The sequence below is a fragment of the Limulus polyphemus genome, unplaced genomic scaffold (genome assembly GCF_000517525.1).
Source record: "Limulus polyphemus unplaced genomic scaffold, Limulus_polyphemus-2.1.2 Scaffold266, whole genome shotgun sequence".
NCBI lineage: Eukaryota > Metazoa > Arthropoda > Merostomata > Xiphosura > Limulidae > Limulus > Limulus polyphemus.
The window spans coordinates 88,940-112,644 of NW_013665876.1; the positions used below are offsets into that span (position 1 = coordinate 88,940).

At 33.7% G+C, this 23,705-nt stretch overlaps 1 protein-coding gene across 6 annotated transcripts in view; it reads left to right on the forward strand.

The window, feature by feature from the left end:
* The window catches only part of LOC106456856, a 76,488-nt gene that overhangs the window by 22,197 nt on the left and 30,586 nt on the right, over positions 1–23,705 (forward strand). For 5 of the 6 annotated variants that reach the window (XM_022382646.1, XM_022382644.1, XM_022382642.1 and 2 more), the window contains 5 exons: positions 1,098–1,181; positions 1,878–1,938; positions 10,011–10,442; positions 12,949–13,205; positions 17,407–17,496. In XM_022382646.1, coding sequence (XP_022238354.1) covers positions 1,107–1,181; positions 1,878–1,938; positions 10,011–10,442; positions 12,949–13,205; positions 17,407–17,496 — 915 coding nt within the window. In that variant the 5' untranslated portion in view covers positions 1,098–1,106. Of the gene's footprint in view, positions 1–1,052; positions 1,182–1,877; positions 1,939–10,010; positions 10,443–12,948; positions 13,206–17,406; positions 17,497–23,705 lie in introns of all 6 variants that reach the window. The other variant, XM_022382645.1, reaches the window with a different exon arrangement.

Below are 23,705 nucleotides of genomic sequence, written 5' to 3' on the forward strand. Positions count from 1 at the left end.
GAACAGTTGACTATTCTTCTTCTTTGTTCTCCTGAAGAAGAATAGTCAACTAATCGAAAGTGCTCGAGGTTTGGATCTTATTTTAAGTTTATTACACTGTTCTACATAGTGGATTGTTAAACTAAAAGAATGGTTTATTTCATTTACATGAATTATGTATAAAATAAAATGGTTTTTAATTAAATATGATTAGGAGTTAGCTAGTTATGGTGACATCATCAATAAATTATGCAAATTAATACTATGGAAGGTTCAAACTTTTAAAGTTCAAAATCTGCCCTTTGCTCCAGATCAGTTTATATTAACTTAGGGCCTGTTTATGTTTATTGCATGTTTTCATCAGATATATTATACAAATCTGTCAATATTAGATTTTTACAAAAGCTTTCAAATATTTCAAACCCTAGACCCTATGATTTGTATCTTGGTATGCTAACCAATAGGTTACACCTAGAAACATAAACTTAAGTATTTACCATTTAATAGTATATCTTAAATTTTAAATCATTAAAAAGATTGAAATTATTATTTAGAAAATCAAGGAAAATGCTTTTCCTAGCAGTTATTTTATAAAAGTATTATGCATGTGAGACTTACTGCTCTATTAAGCATTCACATTAGAAAAAGTAATAAAATGGAAACTTTGATATTAAGATCAATGTGCTGTTAAAAGTTTAATTTTATGGTTGATAAAAACATATACATTTTTACTTTTTAAGAATATCAGCATCCAAAGGGTGTAAATGTAGATCAAAACATGTATGGCATGTATACTACTATCCAAAATAAATTTTATATGATTGTATGGACATATAATCATATGCATAGGGTGCGACATAAATGCACTTTAGTTTTTGGTATTACAACTACACACTGACACAAAATTACAGAAGGCCAAAAGCTTCAAAGCCTTTTCAGAATTTATAAATACTTAGATAATTTTGATAATACAGTATATGTGTATAATATATATATAAATTTATTATATTCCTTAAACATTGTAATTTTTTTGTTGAAGTGTAGTGAAGAAATTGTTTTTTTGTTAATTTCAGTGAAATATCACAACTAATCTAAGTTCCATAATCTAACATTTAAAGTTTTCAAAGATGGCTGAAAATCCAGAAGCTACAGTTGGAGAAGTTGCTAATGATGATGAATTTGGTGAATTTGAAGGTTTTGAGGTACTTGTGCTGCAATTGATGTTTTGTGTTTTTATATATTACTATGTACTTGTAGTACACATCCATTTTTGAATAAGTACTATCATCTGGACCTCATGCTAGAATTCTTACATTTAGTTTGTAGCAGTACTGCAAATGTATTTACATATTGGCAATTTTATACAGAGTGATGATAAAAAAGGTGTTCTACCATACACAGCAGTCAGAGATTATTAATGGAGACAAAACCAAGTGCACTTTACATGTACATTAAAAGTGTCAGTGTTAATGTTTGTAGATTGACTGTTAATAGTATTAATTTATTCTGTACACCATGTTAATGAATGAAAACTGAAGTTTGTAAGTATTTTTTGAAAGGTTTCCTTTGAAGTAAGAGAATTATAACTCAGATAACATAAAAATTCAAATTATAACATACATTATAATGTCAATTTCATTAGTATATATTGAAAATAAAGTGGTTTAATTAAATTTGGAATATAACACAGTACATACACAGAAAGGAACTTAAATATGGCACCAGGACCATAGGGTTAAAATGATAAGGTTAAACATGCATGACATGTTTGTATACCACACATATGGAAGAGTAATTTGTAGTTATTGACTAAGAAGTATATATCTTTATGAACAATCAGAAATATGTATTTTTCTTGGAATTTATATTATTCATTTTTAACTTATTTTGTTTTTTAGGGAACACCACTTGAGCCTGTACAAGCTCAGCCAGCACCCTCTCCTTGGGCTACATTTCCAGGTAAGATATTTATTATTTTCTAAGTTTGTAGACTTCGATCTTTAGTATTTCAGATTGCCTCTGTTTCATATATTGTTTTAACAAATGAGTTTTGAAACAGTTTGGTAATTTGTAATGATGTAATTTAGCAAAAAGATACATGCAGTGAATATCATGATACCAGTGAAGTTTAATGTTAGAAGTGCACTTACATGTTCAGACCATTTAATGTGTAGCCTTAGATGTAGTGCTCCACCCATTTTAAGTACTTAAATTTTTGATGTATAATTGAAAATGGTTAATTCAAATTGGATAGACATGCCTCTAAAATATTGAAAGCTTTTCTTGTTGAGTTTGAACTTTTGGTGCCAACAAAATGTAAAAATTTAAAAATGTCCTTTATTCATTGTAGAGCATGCATCACTTACCCATAATTCTACACTATCCCTGAATCACATATATTCTTTTATGCATTCTTTATCTCTGGGTCTAACTGCTATTATTTCTATTACCAAGTGGCTCTTATGGTCTGTAGGGGCTGTGTTGCAAGGTATCTGGATTTCTGTGTATGATGTCTTTCGATGCTCGCTACATCTGCTCCTACTGATGTGTAACCTAGCATTGAGGTAAGCAAAGTGGGTCTATATGACTCATTCATTGATAGGTTTCCAGATTATATCTTCAACTTTTTGGTGCCATCTTAGATATTTGTTCATCTGTGGAGCATACACTTAATTTTCTTTGGTTTGTCAAATGCTTCAGTTCAATCTTCTGTTAATCATATGATTCCGAAATGGTACTTCCCTCCTCTCACAAAATTAGCTATTTCAGTTTGGTGCTGTGCTCTATATGTGAACTTTTTCTTTATGCAATCCCCAACGTGTGTCTCATGCAAATCATCATGCATCACTTCCCCGCCAATAAGAACATGACATGCTCACCTGATGCATCTGACTCCCTTTATACTCATCTACAGAACTATCACTTCTTGTTTGGCAATGCTTGTGTTCAGATGTGCTTCTTGTTTGTTGAATGATTCATGTTTGACTTAACTTTTTTCACGAAGTGGTTTTCTTTAATTTATTGAGTTTCATTCAGACAGTTTCTTCACTTTAAAAAATGTTATTAGTTAGTTCCAGTTGCATTATTTTCTAAATTCACTGCTCGAATTTGGTGGACTTTTCACAATGGATTCTGAAGTTCACGTTACCACTTTGGGGGTTACACCAACAACTAGCGTTCTTTCTCAGCCTTCAGGTGTGGGTGACCTGATGGTGGATTTATTCTCGTTTATCTCCCAGGAGATTGAATGTTGCATGGGCCTTCGCCTCCTGATTTTGCCATACCTTCCCATCCCCTACCTGAGGAATTGGTTAGGCCTAATTCGGTCTTTTTGAATTCTGTTTCTCAGGTATATGATCTTTTATCCCTTTCTAATATTTCATTTGAGCCATGTCTTTCTTTACTACATGTCCAATCCTCCCACCCCATTTTGGTCCTCCCTCTCCTGATATTTGGGTTCATGCTGATCAATTTGCCTCACAATTAAGAGATGATACTAGTGTGCCTCGCCCCCTGTGGGCTTCAGAGCAATTCGTGCTTTCATACCATTGTGCTGACTGTCCTTTTCTGGTCCCATTGTTAGGTTCCATATTGCCTATTTGGAAATGGCTCTTGATTAACCTGTTAGTCTGATCCGTGCCCAGTTTTCTCATCTGAATCTTACCCTTACAACTCTTTTATGGTATCTTTCTTCTCCACATCTCATCTCTGATGCTTTCTACAAAAGTCCTGAAGGGGTTTTCTGGGGATACCCTTTCTCTTCTTTCCTCCATACTAGCTCATTTGTTGTCCTTGGCTCTGGCTTTACATATGTGGTTTCTCTGTTTCTGGGACATTTTAGGTTGTGATGCGATTTTGGCTTGGGTCCATTTACCATTGACTTATCTTCTGGATTTACGTATGGCCCTATTTCTTGGGTGATACGTTTTTGACATGATCCGAGAAACACTAGAGCCAGGGGTGGCATTGGTCCAACAACAATCTACCCTTACCAATATTGTTTCACGTTTGTCTCAGTCAGAGCCTCATATGTCCCCTATTACTATTTCCTGTCCTTCCCTTTCCCAACCCTTACCTGTGCCTTCTTTGCAGGGGTGTCTCTTCTCATCGTTTTTTTTGTTTTGTTTATGATGCACCTTACGTTGCCAACAGTACCAGTGACTATCCAGTGGGTTCTGGTCTGGTGGGAGTTCGGTTTGCCAATTTTCTTCATCATTGGTATTCCTTCATCGAGGACCAATGGATTCTTCAGGTTTTATCAGAAGGATTCATGAACCCCTTCCCCTCCCCCACCTCACATGATTCCTTTCCCCATTTTCCTTACCTCCTCCTTGGGATAACGTGACCAGTCAGCATCTGTCAAAAGTGGTTCAGGAATTGCTATCTCAGCAGGCCATTAAACCTGCTTTCCATTCTTAAACAGGTTTTTATTCCTGACTTTTTGTTGTTCCCAAGAAAGCTGGAGACTGGAGGTCAGTCATAGATTTGCTTCAACCGCCTCATTCACCTGACCCGGTTTACCATGGAGTCTTTTCTCACCCAGAGGTGGGCATTTTCTCCAGGTTTATGGATGTCACCAATGCTTATCTCCATAGACCTATATCATATAGGTTTCATCCTTATCTTAGGTTTGTCCATCTTGGAATGGTTTATCAATTTTGAGCAATACCATTCAGGCTTGCTTGGACCCCTTATGTTTTCTGTTGGGTGGTCCGAACATTTGCTCGACATCTTCAATGACATCACTGGTCTCTCTCGGTTGTGTCCACATGAGATCCCTTCAGTGGACTCTTCATACTCAAATGAACCTTGTGTGGGATCCTCTTCTACTCTCATTACCCTTCCTCTTACCCTGCGAGATGATCTGCTTTGGTGGTTGGATAAGGCAAATAGTTCAGCGGGCTTGTCACTTCCTCCTCCGTGTCTGGATCTACATCTTTTTACAGATGCATCCCTGCAGGGCTGAGGTGCATGGGTCAACCACCAGGGCCATTGGTCTTTGGACAAAAACATTTTGCATGTCAATGTTCTCGAACTTCAAGCTGTACTTTGGGTGTTGAATCACTTCCTTCTTATCACCTGACATTGTCTGGTGATGGTTCATTTAGACAATTCTATGGTGGTGACACATATCAATCACTAAGAGGGTGCCCAGTCAAGAGATCTATGTTTTTGGACATTGGATCATTTATACTTGGCCCACATGCAACACATTCATCTCATTGTGTGTCATGTACCAGGTGCTTTCAGTCTTATTGCGGATTGTTTTTCCTGTCATGACCAGATATATTCAACACAGTGGTCCTCAGATCCCCTTGTATGCAGGGAGCTTTTAACTCGGTGGGGTTCTCCCCACATTAATGTCTTTGCTATGAGCCTCAGTCACAAGTTTCCTCTCTTTTGGTTACCAATCCCTCATCTTTAGGCTCTAGCAGTCAATGCCTTCAGCCAAGATTGATCCCACAAATATCTTTATGTTTATCCTCCTATCAGATTACTTCATCAGGGGATCTCTCTCATCCATACCACATCTTGTCTGGTTGTTCTGATTGCTCCTTATTGGCCAGCTCAGCCATGGTTTTGACGGTTACAGCACCTGCTACTCTCCCCTTCTGTACCTTTTCCATAATCTCCCTGCCTTCTTCGTCAACCTCGTCCACTGGCCTACATACCATCCTTCACATCCTGCATTTTCACGCCTGGCTTTTATCTGGTCCTTGGTGAGGAGATCCAGTTTCTCCCATCGAGTTGCTTTCATTTTAGATGGTTCCCTTTGTTCTTCTTACATGGAGGTGTATCAGCACAAGTGGAAGGAAGGTGTTCTGCAGTTGGTCTACAACTCTGGATTTCCCACTGACCGGCCTACTATGGCTTGGGTGGTGGAATTTCTCACTTGGGTTTTTGACTGTGGGTTTTGGTTTCCTCGCTTTTGGGTTATTGGGCAGCTTTATCCCATATTTTTTTCCCAATACCATAAAATTTTTACTTCACCTGTCTTTACCATGCTACTGTGTTCCTTCCAGTTGTGTTGCCCATCCAGGTGACCTACCCTTCTGGATTGAGATGTTAATGTGGTACTCCATTCCCTCACTTTACCCTCGTTTGAATCACTTTTTTCTTGTTCTGTGTTTTACCTTTCCCTCAAAACATATTTCCTTCTCCTCTTAGCCTTTGGACATCTATGGTTAGATATGTTTTCCATTGATGTTTCACGTACACTTTATCACCCTACCTCTGTTTTCCTTTATTCGGATCTTTCTTTCCTCCCAAAGACCTTGGTGGCTCGGTAGGGTAGCTCCTCCTTTTCACCTATTTACCTTCCTTCCATTTCTTATCTTCACCCTCGACCGGATCCAGATCAGCTTCTGTGTCTGGTCAGGGCTCTTTGTTGTTATATTGCCCATACGGCTTCCTTTCATGGTACCAGTTCCCAACTCTTTATCCCATGGCAGTCTTCCTCTCCTCGTGATCATTCACCTTCAACACTTACCAATTGGATCTAACATTTGATCCGATTGGGTTATTCCTCCTTACCTTCTTCCTTCCAGAATTTGTTCTGGGTATCTTCTCATCAGATTAGACACTTCACCTTTTCTCATCTTCGTTGTCCATTGGAGGACATTCTTCAATCAGGCATGTCTCCCATTATCTACATCATATCGCAGTTTCCTCTTTGTCGGGTTTTTGTCTTCCACCTTTGGCCGTTCTTCAGACTTCGGTGCAACTTTGACTGGTAAGTTTCTATTCGTACTTTCTTTTCTTTTTAGGGGCCTTTTTTCTCATTCCTCATTATATGGATCCCGCTCTGTGGCGAGTGGTGCCTAACCAGGTATTCTTTAACTTGAAATCTGCACTGTACAGCCATGTTGATTCACGCTTTATATTCATGGCTTAGCTGTAATCTCTTGTAGGTGAATAACCTCGTGATATTTTGCTTCAAATACATGCACGTCCTGGGCTGTACCAGCCATGGACTGCATGGGTAAAGCAAAAGGGGATAGCTGCCCATCCCTGCCATACTGAATAGCTTGGTATGGTCTGCTTTTAAAAATAGGATTTCTTGGTCACCCATTGCACTGTCTGAGGTTATGACATTTCTCCAGACTCTCCACTGCCTTTTCACCCTCCTTTCTTCTAGTGGAGTATGGGAGTCCTTAACACTTTCCAGTTCAAAGCCGCTGGGGTGGTTGACCATGGAGGCACCCTTCTGAATGGGTTCCACACAAAATTGGCTATAACCATTCAGTGCACAGTAGGACAGTGATGTTCTGCGGGTGTAGATGATGTACTGTCCTCCTTTTTGAGATATATAATTATGAAGGAAATACATAACGTTTGACTCTTCCAATTTATATTTAATTTGGTTCTGTCAGTTTTGAACCTTTTGATGTCAAAGGCTATGGGAGATGAAACTGATATTCACTCTTGTTTGTTATTTAGAGATTCCTTCTTTCCATGTGGAACTTATGAGAATCTTATTAAAGCTCTTTTGTTAAGATTTTTGGATGACTAATGGAGATTTCAAATACTTATTTGCATGTCTGCAATTACTCACTTTTGTTTTTCTCATGGTAGAATTATTTTTTATTTTATAACCTATTTCTGGTCTGGTTATGCTGTCCTTTGTTAGTGAAGTTGGCTTCTTCTTTTGGGTAGTTCGAATGTTGTCAAATTCTTGCAGTTATTAATTCTTGGCAGTATACCAACTTCATGTTCTATCTTTAAGACTTGGTGTCTTCAGAATTTGATTTCTTATCTTTTTCTAAATCATTAACTCTCTCAACATGGGCTCAGTTGATTTGACAAACCACGTGACCTCTTTGTACTCATTTAAAGTCTTTACAGATTTGATGCTACTAACTTTTAATATAGTATGCATATCTTCACAAAATTTAGCAGTCTTTCAGTAAACATCATAAGTCTTTTACATACAAAAAGTTCACATTTTTTAGTGAAGTATTTTAAATAAACTAAAAAAAGTCTGTGTGCAAGGTGATTAAGATTAAAAAATACTTTTCTTCATCTCAAATTTCATTTGTGTAATTTCTAAAACCTAAATACATTTCAAATGTTTGTTTTCAGTAAAACTTTATATTTTATCTGTTATTTTTTCTATTCTAACTCTATACAAGGTTGGTCAATTTGACCAACTTCGTAACCACCAAAATAAAATTGAAATAAATCTTAATACCCTTTTTTTCTTTCTGAAATGACTTCAAATTGTAATATAAAACTACATTTGTTTATCCTAAGTAGCTTTAAACTCATAACACTATACAACTACTTATAATTAAGTTTTATTGATTTATTGCCCTTTGAACCATGTCTAAGTACTATTCGTGCCATTGTAAGTTGGGGAACGTGCAGCTCATGTTACGCTATCGAATTACCTTACCCACGAGGTGCTTGCATGTGTGCCTCGTGAAACATTTTAATTATATTATTATTATTATTTATTTTACCTCATCTAACCATAACTAACCAAAAGAGATCTCTATTTTTACATTTTAGTTACTTTTATAGTAATAAATAAAGAATAAATATGAAAAACAAGAAATAAAGTACTTATACTGAATTTTTTTTTTCTGCTGTCAACCGTTGATGACGCTTAACTCTACTTTTTTATACTAATGGTAGTAATGCACTAAATAATTTTTATTTAATCAAATAATGCATCAAAGAACATAGAATAATAACATGCATAAAGTAGACAATTTCCCCTGTTCCTGTTTCACTGCCCTTTCATTATTGAGCCTATCTTTGGGGACTGCTTGAGTTTATATTTGATTCTGAGTGCCTAAGAATTTGGCCAGTTATGTGGCTCACTGGTAATTTCCAATATGGATAAAAGGGAGATTACTGCCTTTGGTGTATGTCCTTTTCAAATATGTATTAGAACTGCTCCCTCCAGAATCTTCTATTGCAGGAGCAGGACATGGCATTACTCCACCTTTTTATGCCACTACATGTGTATCCCATTGTTGGCTCCACAGATTCAATACACCATTATTCCTCACAAAATCGACTTCTTTGCCTATATTAAGGAGTGTTATGGGCAAAGAAATGCCTAGCTGAGGAAAATGTCTTCTTTTCTAAGTGTCCTTTTATGTAGTCTTTTTATAAGGCTTGTCTACTCGAATCCTTCACTCTGGAATCCAGTTCTGCAAATAATTTACTGGTTCTGGATTCTATTCATACTCTATTTGGTTACACATTTCTTGTAGTTTAGATTATTATCTTCCTGCCCTGTAGCTTTTAGTTTATGATTTTGGTTTCTTTTCTTGTTCATTATTTCCCACCTCCCTTACAATGTGGATATTCTGGCTTTCAGTATCTCAGAAGTAAGTGTACCTGACTTGACTTTTACAGTTTTAGAATTAAGATGAATTTCAAACAGGCAATTCTCTGTGAAATATCTTCTACCCTGCCTTCCAGCAATTCAGATTTAATTATTACTGCAATTTTCAATAAAATATGAGCTATGATGGGAAAGCAGACCTTATTTGTGATCCATTGACATTGCACAATAAGTCATGTGGAAAGTGGGAAAGTGAAGAATTATGGGTAAGTAACACATGCTCTGCAATGTGTAAGGGACATTTGGAAATTTTTATCATATATCTTGTTGACAGCATGAATTCAATCTCAGAAAGAAGAAAAGAGTTTCAGTATTTGAGAGATAAGTACCTGTTTGAAATTCATTTTCATTCTAAAAGTGTAAACAATTTGTGTCATTATTTAGTTTTTTATTGTAAAACTGACTGATGTGTAAATTCTGCTGTGCAGTGCATTTGTTTTATTTTGAAATCCTGTATCATATCTGTGAAACTTGTGTTTCTACATTAGTGCAATTAATTGTATATCTCATGAATTTTAATCATTTCTATTAAAAATGCTTGTTCAGTTATTAAATTTTTCATGACTGAAGATAGTTTTTTATGAATTCTTAATGAACAATAGAACATATATTAAATGAAAGAAATTTGACAAAGAAGAAGAAGTAAACAAACAATTTTGTTCCATTTTTTTAGATCTGCTTCCTGTTCAGAATAGTTCTGCTACATCAGTTGATGATACCTCATCTCCTCCAGTTTGTTCTTCAGAACCTTTAGATGAGCCCTGGTTAGTAGCAGCTACTAGTTCACAACACTATCCTACTTCAACTAATGCTGCTGTTTCTAATGTATCAATTCAACAGTCAAGAACTCCATATCCTCCAGACATTTCACTAGCAAACTACCAGGTTCCCAGTAATGATTTAGCAGGTGCATGTGATATTGCTCAATCATCACGGTTGTCAAATCCTCCTGACATATCCTTGGCAGATTTCAGTCAAGGTGAAAGTGATCTAAGCAATGGTAGAGAAAACTTAGTCCTTTCTTCTCGGTTGTCCAACCCTCCAGATGTGTCTCTAGGAGCTATGTCTGGTCCAATTATTTCTGAATCACCTGATGAAAAATTAGGTATCAGTATTTCTAAAATGTATAAAATAGTTTAAAGTATATGATCTACTGTATATAGTACTGAAAGGAAAGATGTGATGCTAAAATCAGCTTTTGTGTAACAGAAAATGGATATTGAGGTGTAATAATCTGTAATAACAATTATTATAATCAAACTGTAGAAATGTTTTTTAACATTTTCTGAACACTTTTTTTTTTTTTAGATTAATATACAGGGCTTTAGAAAATACAAATTCATTTTACAAAAAATTGAGTTTCTGTAATTAAAAATATAAATTATTTCTTATTTCAGGCCTAAAAATATGAATAAGCTTTTGTGTATCAAAACTTGCCTTTTCTTTTAGAGTCAACTGAGAAGCGTATGGTTGATTATTGACATGGGATTGATTATTCTTTTTGACTCTAATATTGTTATGTTCTAGTTTAATGCAAATAAACTACTAAGAAAACATTTTTGCTTAAGCTATTTCTACCAAACATATTTATTGTACAATAAATAGCTGTTAGTGTTGTGGTAGGTAAAAGTAATTATATCATTCAGAACTGTGCAGAAAAGAAAGGAATTTCAAAAATATTTGAAACTATTACTTTTATAAGGTTAAAGTGTAGACATGGTGCATAATAATCACATTGCATTGTTTGGGAAAGATTTGTTTAGACTCTAGACTAAAAGCTCTTGTATAATCTCTTAAAAATTTCATCCTAAATAATTAAACCATATTGATCTACTGTATAAAGGAATAATTTGGCTACTTACTTGATTCATTGTTGAAAACTTAACTATTGCCTTAGGAAAGCTATTTAATTACTCCTAAATTGAGGTATTTTACCTACATTGTTTCTTCTTCTACCTGTATGTGGATTGTCTGAATAAAAAATGCAAAGGAAAATAGCTGTTTAAATGGTATATAATGTGTGCAGATACATGACCATCAGATGTGGCTGTTGAGAAATGCTGCATACCCTTCAGTGACGATTCAGTACCAGTGTAATGAAACCAGTTGGTTCATGTTGGATTTCTTAAGAAGTCTTATTAATCTACTGAAATAATCCTTTTGGTTATTTAATGCTTCAACCTGAAAAATTTTTCTTTTAAGTTTGACTTACCATTCCTGTAATTATGTTTGGAATTCAAAGTTTGAGTATCAAATAACTTGTTAATTTTAGTATCATACTGCAAGAGTGAAACTCTTTACTTTTGAAGACAGAACAAGACCAGATTACCAGATATTTAATGTTTGATATATGTTTCTGGTTCTGAAAATAATGGGTTTTAACCCAGTTTAAGCAGGTTTACATGTTTTTGAATAAATAATATCTGCCTGGAGGTTATCTTTTGAAATAACACCACCATACTAATTCTTCAAGTGAATAATCATGTAATAATAACTATGCATACAGTAGTAACCAAAGTTATGCCTACCAATAATATAAGAGTAATTGATACAATGGAAGGTTTGGTTTAGCTTTTCTCTACACATAATTTTTCACTAATTTTGTTTTTAATAACTTATTCAGATAAACAGTTGGTTTGTAGTTGGTAGTGGAAATATTTTCTTGAATAGTGTAGTTTGAAGTCACAAGATAAAGTATCACAGTGAAGAAAATTTAAATTATAACCTCAGTGTTAACTGCAACCATTTCTTATCTTTGAATTTATTGAAGGTGAATATATATATATTGTCTTCATTATTGTTTTTGTTATGATTTTTACCATTTTTATGTCTAAGTATAAATTTTTTATAAAGTATTTCTTGCAGTCTCTTGATTAAAAAGTCAAATGTTAGAGTAACTTTAATTTTAGATTGATGTCTTATCACCACAAGATTGTGTTTTACTTTAATGTTTCTGCAACTTAATTGTCATTTGATATGCTATAACAAAAAAGTTCATGATGCAGTCTCATTGAGTTATTGGTGAACATTAGAACACGTGTGGAATATTTATGCCTCAACTCTGAAGTGATAAGATCAGTCAGAAAATTTTTTACCTTGAATGAAACTTTATATTAAATATAAAATTTTATTAATGATTGTTTTGTTGTAGATATATATATATGAGCATGTATATTTCATTAATACAGTATCACCCTATTCTCTTTCAGTAGTTGAATATATTTTAGATAATATATGAATCAGTTCTTTGACACTGATATAAATGGCTTTTTTATTTGCTTTTATACTGGTTTCTAATATATTAAGCAATTTGTGTGTAACAAGTAGAGCAGTACAGTAGTTTCTAATTAACTTAAGCAATATTTAGTTAAGGAAAATACTGGTGACAACTTCCTGCTTCTTATGTCAGAAAATGGAAGGTAATGTGCATTACTTTTGTAGTTTATAGTTGTTCATTTGTTTCACTTTCAAGATATGATTACTGTGAGTATTAAAATAGTTATTTGCTAATAAACCTTTTAGTATTATAACATATACTGGATTACTTAATATCTATGGTCTAACCAGTGGTGGTTGACAATAAGGAAATAACTTCAACATTTCTTTTGTAGGTGGTCTTATACATATGCTTCTTAACAACGCACCCCAATCTTCAGCACCAGAAGCTAGTAAGTTGCACAGATCATTCCAACAGGTGCCATCTGATGCTAACTCACTTAGAACCCAAGTTCAGAATCTCCAACAGGAAAGAACACTCCAACAAGAACAAATTGAAGCACTGCAGCAAATGAATTGGCTGCTAGAACAACAACTGTCTGAAAGCAACAAACAAACCCGAGACACAAGGACACAGTTAGAAGAAGCTCGTGTAATTGTTTTGGAAGTAACCTTTTTTAAATTTTAAAATAGAAATTGTACCAAAACCACATTTTTATCAAGTACATTATATTCAGAGTCTTATTTTATTTAAGTTTTTAATCCTTTATTTCAAAAGAAACTACTAAAACAATAATTAAAACTTAAGTTTTGCTCTCACTTGAAGTGCAAGTAGATAAGCAACTGAACTTTAGACTTTATTATACAAGAAACGACTATAGTTAAAAAGTTTTTCTTGCTGGCAATAAACTACATATATATGCAGTTCATTTACCAGTAACTTGATACATATTCCTAGAAACCATTGTAAAAATTCCCGAGTTCAAACTATGCCATGCCCACTTGCGAAGTACAAGCTGTGTTGCTAAGTGACAGTTTTAAGTTGAAGGGCATGCTTATAACCAATAGAAAGTGCAGATTTTACTCTTGAAGGTCATTACTGTAACAGGAAACGTGCATTTATACATCCATTTTTAAACGGGGTGAAATGAATATAATTCCATTGTTGAGACTGTTGTCTGTAGGACTTAACAGTTTTTTCTCATCTTATATGTAGTAGTTTGATAGACAGATTACATTTAGGTTTTACTTTTATATTTTAGTTAATTATGTATTATTTGCATTTTAAAATTTATATTGGAAAGGTTTAATGATTTATTAAAATTATTCTATACTTTTAATTGCTAAAACAGATTTGACAAACTTATGAGTACAAGAAATATTATACTGGGTGGGTGGCTAAACTGTCTTGCTGAAGTTAATGTTATGTTACCTGTGGGTACTTGTTGGTGTATGTTGACATAGATAATCAAAGATAAAGAACAGGAGAGGAAAATAAAACACTAAAAATAAAAGTGAAAAGATGGAGGTGAAATTACACATGTAACCTAAAGAAGAGTTAAAAGGTATGTACATATTTATGTTTCTTAATTTTAAGACATTTCATTGCACTGTACATTGACGATAATAGCTAGTTAGGGATATTGTAGAGAAAATGGGAAATAAAATATAAACACTTACCTTAAAAAAACATTTGATCATTTATGAGGTTCTAAAGATTATGTAAGTGAAATGTGAAAACTGTAAGATAATGATTAGTATTTTTATACTATACATGAAAGTCGCTTTGCAGGTGAACTATTCTAAGTCTGAGTGCAAATAACTACATTAAATAACTGTTTTTATTAGAAAAAGTAGAAAAAAATCTAAATTAAATATTTTTAAATATTCTTTCATACAATTTCACTCGCTAGTTTTATTTTTGTAATGAAATATGAGGAGAACAACATTATTTTCTCTCTGATAGAGAAGTTTGGTCTCATCAATTTATTATCAATGTATATGAGTAAACTTGGCATCAAAATGTTAATAAGTCAAATTTTAATATTGTATAAGTTTTAAGTTCTTAATTTCATAAGGAAATATTTTAAAAAATCCTCAATCTTCCCTAATATGAGAATTGTAACATTTGTTATTTAGATCTTCTCTCTCCTGTTATTTAGTTACTATCCCTCCCTGAAGTGCAGAATTTAACTTGATATATTCATCTGTCACATCCTTTCTTTCACAACTTGCCAGTAATTTTTCCTGACATTTTATACTATATCATTTATAAACAATAGAAAAGCAGAGTTTTGATCTATCAAATGACATATATAATGCTATGTTGTTTTCAGTACAGAGTATTGTCAATTTCATCTTCAGTTTGAAAGAGTATCTCATGAGGTTCAGATCGAGCAACAAAAGAAATTAATTTAAGCCTCTCTTGTCCTAGTTAAAATGTCAGTTAAATTATGATAGATGTTTGCTTTGTGGATGTTATTATTCTGTGTTCTTAGGTATAGTATTTAAGTAAATAAAAATTATTTAGTGTACTAGTACCATCATTATAAAAAAAAAAGTTAGTTTAAATTTCATTGGCAACCAATAGCAAAACAACAAGAGGTCAGAGGTAAGTACTATGTTTCTTGTTTTTCATGTATATTCTTCATTTATGGTTATAAAAGTAGCTAAAATCTAAAAATTAGAAACATACTAGGTCAGGTAAGTTAAGATTAGGTGAGTTGATGGAAAAGTAATAGAAATAAAAATTCTTCATTAAGTATGTTTGCGAGCAGCTTATGCATTATTTTATTCAATATGGTAAAGCGAGCTATACTCTTACTGAGTGATTTACACCTTGTGGGATTATTAGTCAGACATGGTTCAAAGGGCAATAAACAATAAAATTAAGTCTAAACAGGTGTAGACTGTTATGAGCCTTTACATTTTTAGGATAAACAATTTTGGTTTTCTGTTACAATTTGCAATCATTCAAGAAAGAAGAAAATGGTAATTTATATTTCTTTCTTTTTTTCTAGTGACTACAGTGTTGATTAAATCGACTTAGTCCATACAGAGTTAAGAGTAAATGAAATATAAAGTTTTACTGTAAAAAACGTTTGATATTTGTTAAGCAGGTTTTAGAGGTTACACAAATGAAATTTGAAAATTGTCAGATGAAGAAAAGTATTTTTATCCTTACTATGGAAATCACTTTGCACTTGAAGCAGTCAACACTCTGACTTCATATATTCACAGACAAGTCCTTAGTACAAATACATGAGTAAAAAATCTGTTTTTTTCTTTATAACAGACTTTTATTGTTTAGTGAAAGCTTGCCCAATTTCATGAAGATATACATAGCATATTAAAAGTTATAAACTGGAAACCCTTATGGTTACCTTGGTATTACAAAGTCAGAACATAGACTGACTCATTATGGTAAGAACTGAGATATGTTATCTTTTTTGTATTATCAAAACCTCAGTTTTCTGATGTACATTAACATTCATAAAATGTGCCCAAAACTATGAAAACATCTTTCTAAAAGTCATATTGAAGTATTTTGTCATATTTGTTTTTAAAGAGCTACCATATTGTGTTATACATTTTATTCTTGTATTATTCTCAGTAAGTAAAATATAAAGCTTGTTGTTTTTGTTGATCTTTATTTTCTATCCAAGTAATTTTAAAAATTTCAAGAAAAAAAGTTCTTATTGGTAATTAAATGTTGATTTTCATAGATGGCTTTAAAACATTAACTTTCAGTATATTCCCTTCAGTTTATCATCTCAATTGAATAAAGTATCCTACCATTAGGCTTGTGAAAGATATTATAATATAAAGTGTATTTGGTAGTGTTGTACAGTGTCTGCCACAAGAAGTGTAGGGTTGTTATATAGTTAAATCTTCCAGAGTTTTAATGATGAACAGGTGGACAATCCAGTGGCATACGTTTATTGCTTAGCTTTATTTCAAAAATGAACGGTCCATCATCTTTGCCCAAATAACATACAGTTGAGAACTTGGTGTTAATGTTGCTTTTTCTGAACATGTCATCAATTGGAACTGTGGCTTCAACAAGATGGGGACATCTTTTACACAGTATGAGAAACAATGGCAGTGTTCTTGAACAGGGTAATTTCTTGTAATGGAGACCTAAAACTGGCCTCCAGAATTCCTAGATTTGTCAGCAGCAGGCTTCTTTACTTTTAGGAAAGTGCTTATATAAACCAGCCATAGACAATGTAATGGACGAGTAGTTTGTGGTGGACACCTACTAGACATTGTTTCATATTTAATGGTAACAAGAAATATTATTGTATAGTTCATAAATAATAAATACAGATTATGCTAACAACTTTTATTTTTGATGATTGCAGTTTAAATCCATACACTTTTTGCAGACTGTATACTTTATAAGACAGTGATTTTATGGGTAATTTTTTTTAAACTTTCTGTAAGTATTAACATTTCATAAGATATAGTTCCTTAATAGTATTAACATTTGAATTACTATGTATTGAAAATTCTATACTTAAGGATTTGAAATAATTTACCCATTCTAACTGTTGTTAAGTTTTTAAAATAAACTGTTAATTTTTTGTATCAATTCAGATTACATTTATCATAACTTTAAACCAGAGCATTTTCCAAATTTCTCTAAAAAATCCTAAAACTTTTGATGAAGAAAAGTTAGTTCCTTCTAAGATACACATGTTGAATGCAGCTAACATGTTTATAATATTTAAAGAACTCATTAAACTGATTACATGCTTCAGTATTTAATGGGTTCACTAATATAACTTATTATAGTTCTGTGTGTGTGTGTATTTCTATAAACTAATACGATCACTCAATGATCCTTAAAGATTATGCAGAGGAGGCTGACTTCAGATCATAATAGTATGGAAATATTATTGCAAAAAGTGGACCAGATGCAGGAATTACTGCTTAAACAGGTGAGATGAAATTTTACTTTTTGATTTGTATCAAAATATAGCTAACCAGTTATTAAATGTACTTTCACATGTACACTGTTTCACACTGTATTTAGACTATTCAGCACTCTTACTCACATATAGTATTTAAATAAGAGTTCAGAATTTGTATGCTTGTACATACATTTAACCATTTACAGCTCTGATCATTAATTATATGGTAAATACTATGGCACATGGTATTGAATGTTCAATGTACGAATAAAAAAGATATTGTCACTGATCAAAAGGTTAATGTTACCATTTACTTTATAAAGCCAAATGCTATAGATGAGTATTGTTTTGTCTTGCAGAGCCTAACCCTATCTCGATGGGTCTTCCTATGGTCAGGGGTCAAAGGGCATGTCATCACATTTGTAGACTTACATTCAAAACTTTATTGAACTACTGTTTTATGAATGTATATCAGTAAGTTTGGTATTAAATTTTGGATTATAATTCAAATTTAAGTATTATACATTAGTTAATTTCTTAATTTACAAGTAAATATAGAAAAAAAATCCTGAATATCGATTTTTGTGTGTCATGTGGTATGGTGAATGCAGCTTTGGCTCAAATTAGAAATTTGAGATGTTGAAATACAAAGTCTATAGTTTCTTATGAATTAGAAACTCAAATTTCCAATATTGACAAGCTAGACTGTAAGATATGAACCTCCTATCTTTTCTAGTTTCTGAGATATTATATTTAGTGAATCAACCAAGGTAGCTTCACCCACTTTTTCCATTTTTGGAAATACTTGCTTACGTACACCTACTTTGCTCTCTGACACGTATATATTCAGTCAAAAGCTCAGAATGTCCCCAACATGGTTTTCTCAGCCTTTGCAAAGTGTTTGTGCCAGAAAACCTTCCTCTTCATGGTAGAATCAAAATGGAAAGGTAGGAGATAATGGAGTTCAAAATATTATATTTTTTAGACTCATATAAGGCTTAGTTAATAAGCCTGATAAATTGTAGTGGAATTCTGTGATATTGATATAGTAACTTGTGGTTTTTTTTTACATCCTCCATGTGTGAAATTTGACAAGCTTTTGCAAATTATGACAAGCAACTACAAAGTTTGCAAGTAGAAAAGATCATTGTTTTCTTTATTTCTTTAATTAATGTTCTATGTTTTAATTAAAATAACTGAAATTAAAAATCTTATTCATAAATAGTAATAACACATGTACGAATGTAATGTATTATAACCAAAATGGGGATATATTTTACAAAATACTGGTCCACTAGAACAGAGCCATAACAGTTCGATTTGTAAAGACCAATTTTTTACTGTTGGATACACTAATATGAGTGGATGTGCACTGCATCATTGCAACTTCTTTATTGTTAGTCAAACATGGTTGAAAGGTCATTAAAATATAAATAATATATATATATATATATATAATGTTTTGAAATTTAAGCTATTTAGACTAAACATTTGTGGTTTCATGTTATAATTTGTAGTCATTCGAGAACAAAAAAATGTAATTTATATCTATTTCCTAATTTTCTATGGTGGTTATGAGGTCAGTTAAATCGACCAAATCCATACAGAGATACAACAGTGAAAAAAAACGTTGTATAATTATTTGGAGGTTATTAGGAGGTTATAATGATTTCACATGTGAAATTTGACAATTTTCTGATTCAAAAAACTGTTTTTAATCTTAAAATCAAAATTACTTTGCATGTTGATAGTCAATATTTGAAAAAAAAAATGCACCAGCAAAGCATTACATAAAAAAATCTTAAAACTTAATTAGAAAAATCTGATATTTTGTTTCAAAAAGCCTTGTAATGTTTACTGATAATCTGCAAAATGAAGATATGCATACTGTATTAAAAGTTGTAGTATGAAAACTATAACAAGCACAAAATGGTTACGAGGTCAGTCCCTGGGACTGAGCCCATAGTGAGAAGGTTAAATTTATGTAATAATGTATAAACATAATATTACATAAAACAAGTAAACCAAGAATATACAAATGTTACAGTATAGGTATAATTCTAGTTATGCTTTGATTTTATTCTGAAACGTTACTATATCTGGTCACCCAAAGCTATCTTGACCTTGACTTGTCCCGTAAGCTTTGCTGAAGTTTCTCAACAGTGCTCCAGTCTTTTATACCCCTTCATTTTTGTGTCATTGCAACATGTGCTGATCATGTGAGTACCCTCAACCAGTCATACTGTGCCACCTATACTATACTGCAGCACAATCCTCACTTTGTTGATTGGCATTCTCGTGTATATATGTGTATGTTTTAACTCATTCCCCATGTGACTACAAGATTTTGATTGTGCTTGAACACAACTTTATATCAATTTCAACTTCTTGTGTTTGATTCCCATTGTTGCTATTAATTTGTTTTAGAAATGTTTCTGTTTATGAATTTTGCTTTCTTCATGTGAAGTTGAGATTTAATACGGCAGATGTTGAAATTCTATAAAGGACCATCACTCACGGAGTTTATGAGTAAAGCAGATGGGAATTCTTGCCCATCTCTACTGACCTGTAATTCTTACAATTGGGGGTCTTTCTGCTTTTCAAAATAGGGAATTGCAGACGTCTATTGCACTGTCTCCAGTGTGTATCCCCCTCACTTCTTCTAATGGAGAACGGGAGTTCTTGCCACTTTCAATTCCCAGTTGCTGGGGTGGTGTACCATGGAGGTATGTATGATAAAACAAACTTCAAAGTCATATGTACCCATTCTACATTATATTTTATATTATACAATATCATAATGTGCTCAATCCAAGTTGCTTCTCTTGCATATTTTTTGCCTGGGTAGACTGCACTTGTTGACCATTAAATACAAATTTATGCAAGGTGCTTCCACTGGCTATTTTTTATTATGATGGATTGCACTTGCTATACTCAATAAAACACAAAGCTTTTCCCCTAGATGTTTTTTCCCGGGTTGACCTCACTTTTTGTTCACAAACATTTTTTTTTTAAGCAAGACACTTCCACTGGATGTTTTCTACCTGGATGGACCACACTTGACATACTATATTATATCACCAAGCGCTTTCCCAGATATTTTTGCCTAGGCAGATGCACTTGTTGATTTCTCAAAATATTACATTCAAGGTATAAATTGATCAGTCTAATGCAAGGCATTTCCACTGGATGTTTTCTCTCCAGATGGACTGCACTTGGCATACTCTGTAATTTCACACGGCATTTCCCCTGGATGTTTTCTCTCCAGATGGACTGCACTTGGCATACTCTGTAATTTCACACGGCATTTCCCCTGGATGTTTTTGCCTGGGCTCACCGCACTTGTTGATCACACAGTCTGTTATGTACAATATATAAAACAAAAAATACCATACAAGGTGCTTCCACTGGATGTTTTCTGCCCAGATGGACTGCACTTGATATAATCCGACGTATGTCAAGGTGCTTCCCCACAGATGTTTTGCATGGGATGTCCACTTTATAAAATGAATACCTGGTTGTTATAAGGTTTGTCAAGTTGACAGAGCCCATGTACTGTTAATGTTAGAGTAGAGAAAATAATAGATAGAATATAAAATTTACTGTGAAAAACTTTTGATACTCATTTAAGAGGTTCTAGAGGTTATGCAAATAAAATATATAAATTGTAAGATGAGAAAGTATTTTTATTCTTAACATGAAATTCACCTTGCATGCAGTCAAATCTTTAGTAGAAACACTTTATTAGAAATTTGTATTTTTTGTGTACATCCTACTTTTAATGTTTACAAAAAAAGCTTACCAAATTTACTATGTGATTTAGGAATTATAGTTTATATCAATTCACAATAAGGTACATTACAATTGCTCACATAAATAGCTATTCTCGTTCAGTGCTACCCTCTATATGCACAAATATTTTGCATGTCACCAGCCTTGAGCTCCCATGTACCCCAAGATCAATGTTGTTCAACTGCATCTTGCTTGCAAATCATCACAACTCTTCACCAATAGGAGTGCAACACACCCTTATTTGTGTTCTCTTCCTGTGTTTTTTTTTCTTTTTGAAATTTTATATGATATGAAGATATTTTCTGTTTTTATCTGCTTCACCTTACCTATTTTAAGTGATAACTTACCTTTATTGTTCTTCACTTTTTTGGTTTTATGCCTTTCTCCTAAAAATGCCAAACTCAATTGGGACAACATCTATTTTGACAATTTTTCTCTACCTGATTCTGTATTGTCCTTCCCTAGCTTCTATTGCAGAGTTTACTAGGCCTACCACAGCTCTTTTTATACACGTTTCATAGTTTTTGTTTTTTATTTCTCCCTCCTTTTCCAGACATTTTGGTTCATGCTGGGCCTTTTTGTCTCTCTTTTGAGAGATGGTGCTGGCATACCTCACTCTCCAAGAGCTTTGGTTCATTTTGCATTAGCTTACCATCAGACAGATTTTTTTTTGTTTTCTTGCTTTTCTGCACTTCGAACCTCTGTTGCCTGTATGGAGGTAGGATCTGTTAACCCTATCCAATTATCCCTAGCCAAGTTTTCCCCTGTTGCCTCTCCTACTGGTATTGGCTTCCTTACATCTCCATTCTGAGGCATTCCAAGTATTTCTTGGGATATTTCATGGGATACTTTCCTCCTTCTTACCTCCATGTTGGGGTGATTATGATCTTTGGCTGTTTCCCCACAAATATGCTTCTTTGCTTTTGGGATCTTCTGGGCTGGAACATTGTCTTGTACCAAGTTCTTTTCCCTTCCACTTCTATTTGGGAATTATAGATGGCTCTTTTCCTCCACTAGTCTGTTTTTTTTTTTTGGGGTGGTGGTACTCCTGTGACTTTAGCATCACGTAGGGTATCTGTATTGCTATATTTGATTTTTTCTTTTTTTTTGGTTGATTGTTTGTTTCTGTGACCATTGCATTCTTTATTCATGTTCCAGTGTCTGACACCTTTCAATCATTTACTTGTTCTACATCTAAAAGTTCCTTCATTAGTCGTGTATTCTTGATACAGATTAGATTTCTGTTATTGATCTGTCCCACCTCAATCATTTCTTGGTTCTTTCCCTTTTTCCTATATTGTCACACTATTCTCCAGGACTGAGGATGCCCACTGTCAACGCTTTGTATTCTTATGCCCACATTCCTATTTTTCATTCCTCGTAGTATTTTCTTAAGTTTGTTCACCATGGGGTTGGGTTCTAGTTTTGTTCCTTGCACTTCAAGCTTGTTTCAGATATGTCTTTGTCTCCAGTTCCTCATCCACTTGCGTTGGCTGTCGATGCTTTCAGACAGGATTGGGACCTGTTTATACCTTTATTTTCTCATTCCAATCGTCATCTTACCAGGGTGGTTTCATTCATCCTTGCCACTCTGTGTCAGGTATTTCTGATTGCTCCTTACTGGCTGACACAGATCTGGATTTTCTCGATCTGTTCTTTTTGTTATGGATCGATTTTTTCTTACCCTCCACTTTGATGGCTTTTACGACAAGTTCTTCATTTTTATTTCCCCCGATCTCCCACCTTTAATCCCAAGCAGATCTGGTTGGTCTTATAGGTCCTATACCTGCTCTGGGTTGCTTCATTGCCTTCAAGGCTTCTTTATGTTGGTTCCTTTTACTGCTGTTTCATTCCCTGGCACCACTCCTCTGTTTGTGTCATTTTCCTTCCTCCCTTACTCTTTGGATTCGACTATTGTTTCGATTGGACTTTTTCTTCCTTGTCTCTCTTTTCCCTGTAATCAGTTTCTGGTGTCTACACTCTGATTAAGCACCTTCCCTCTTACCTGCATCTCACTGTCATTGCACGTTGGAGGTACTTCTTCTCTTGAGCACTGGGACTACACCTCATATATTTATGTCCCATTATCTACTTTGAGTAAATGTTTCTTCCTCGTTGGGGTACTGTCTTTCACCTGTCACCATACTTCACTCTTCAGTGTGACTGGGTAAGATACCTTTTTGTATATATATACCTCTTATTTTTCAGGGGCATGTACCATTTTCTGTTTATGGATCCTGCTCTGTGGCAAGTGGAGCCTGTCCAGGTATACTTAAACTAGTCAAGTCCACACTGTAAGGCCATAATGACTTAACAATTATAATTTCCATGGCCACTAAATGCACACTGTTGAGATGGGGTATTTCACAAGATCACTCGTAGGTTTTCCTCTCTATATTTGCTTCATTCATATGCCTGTTCCAGACTGTACTCACCTATGAACT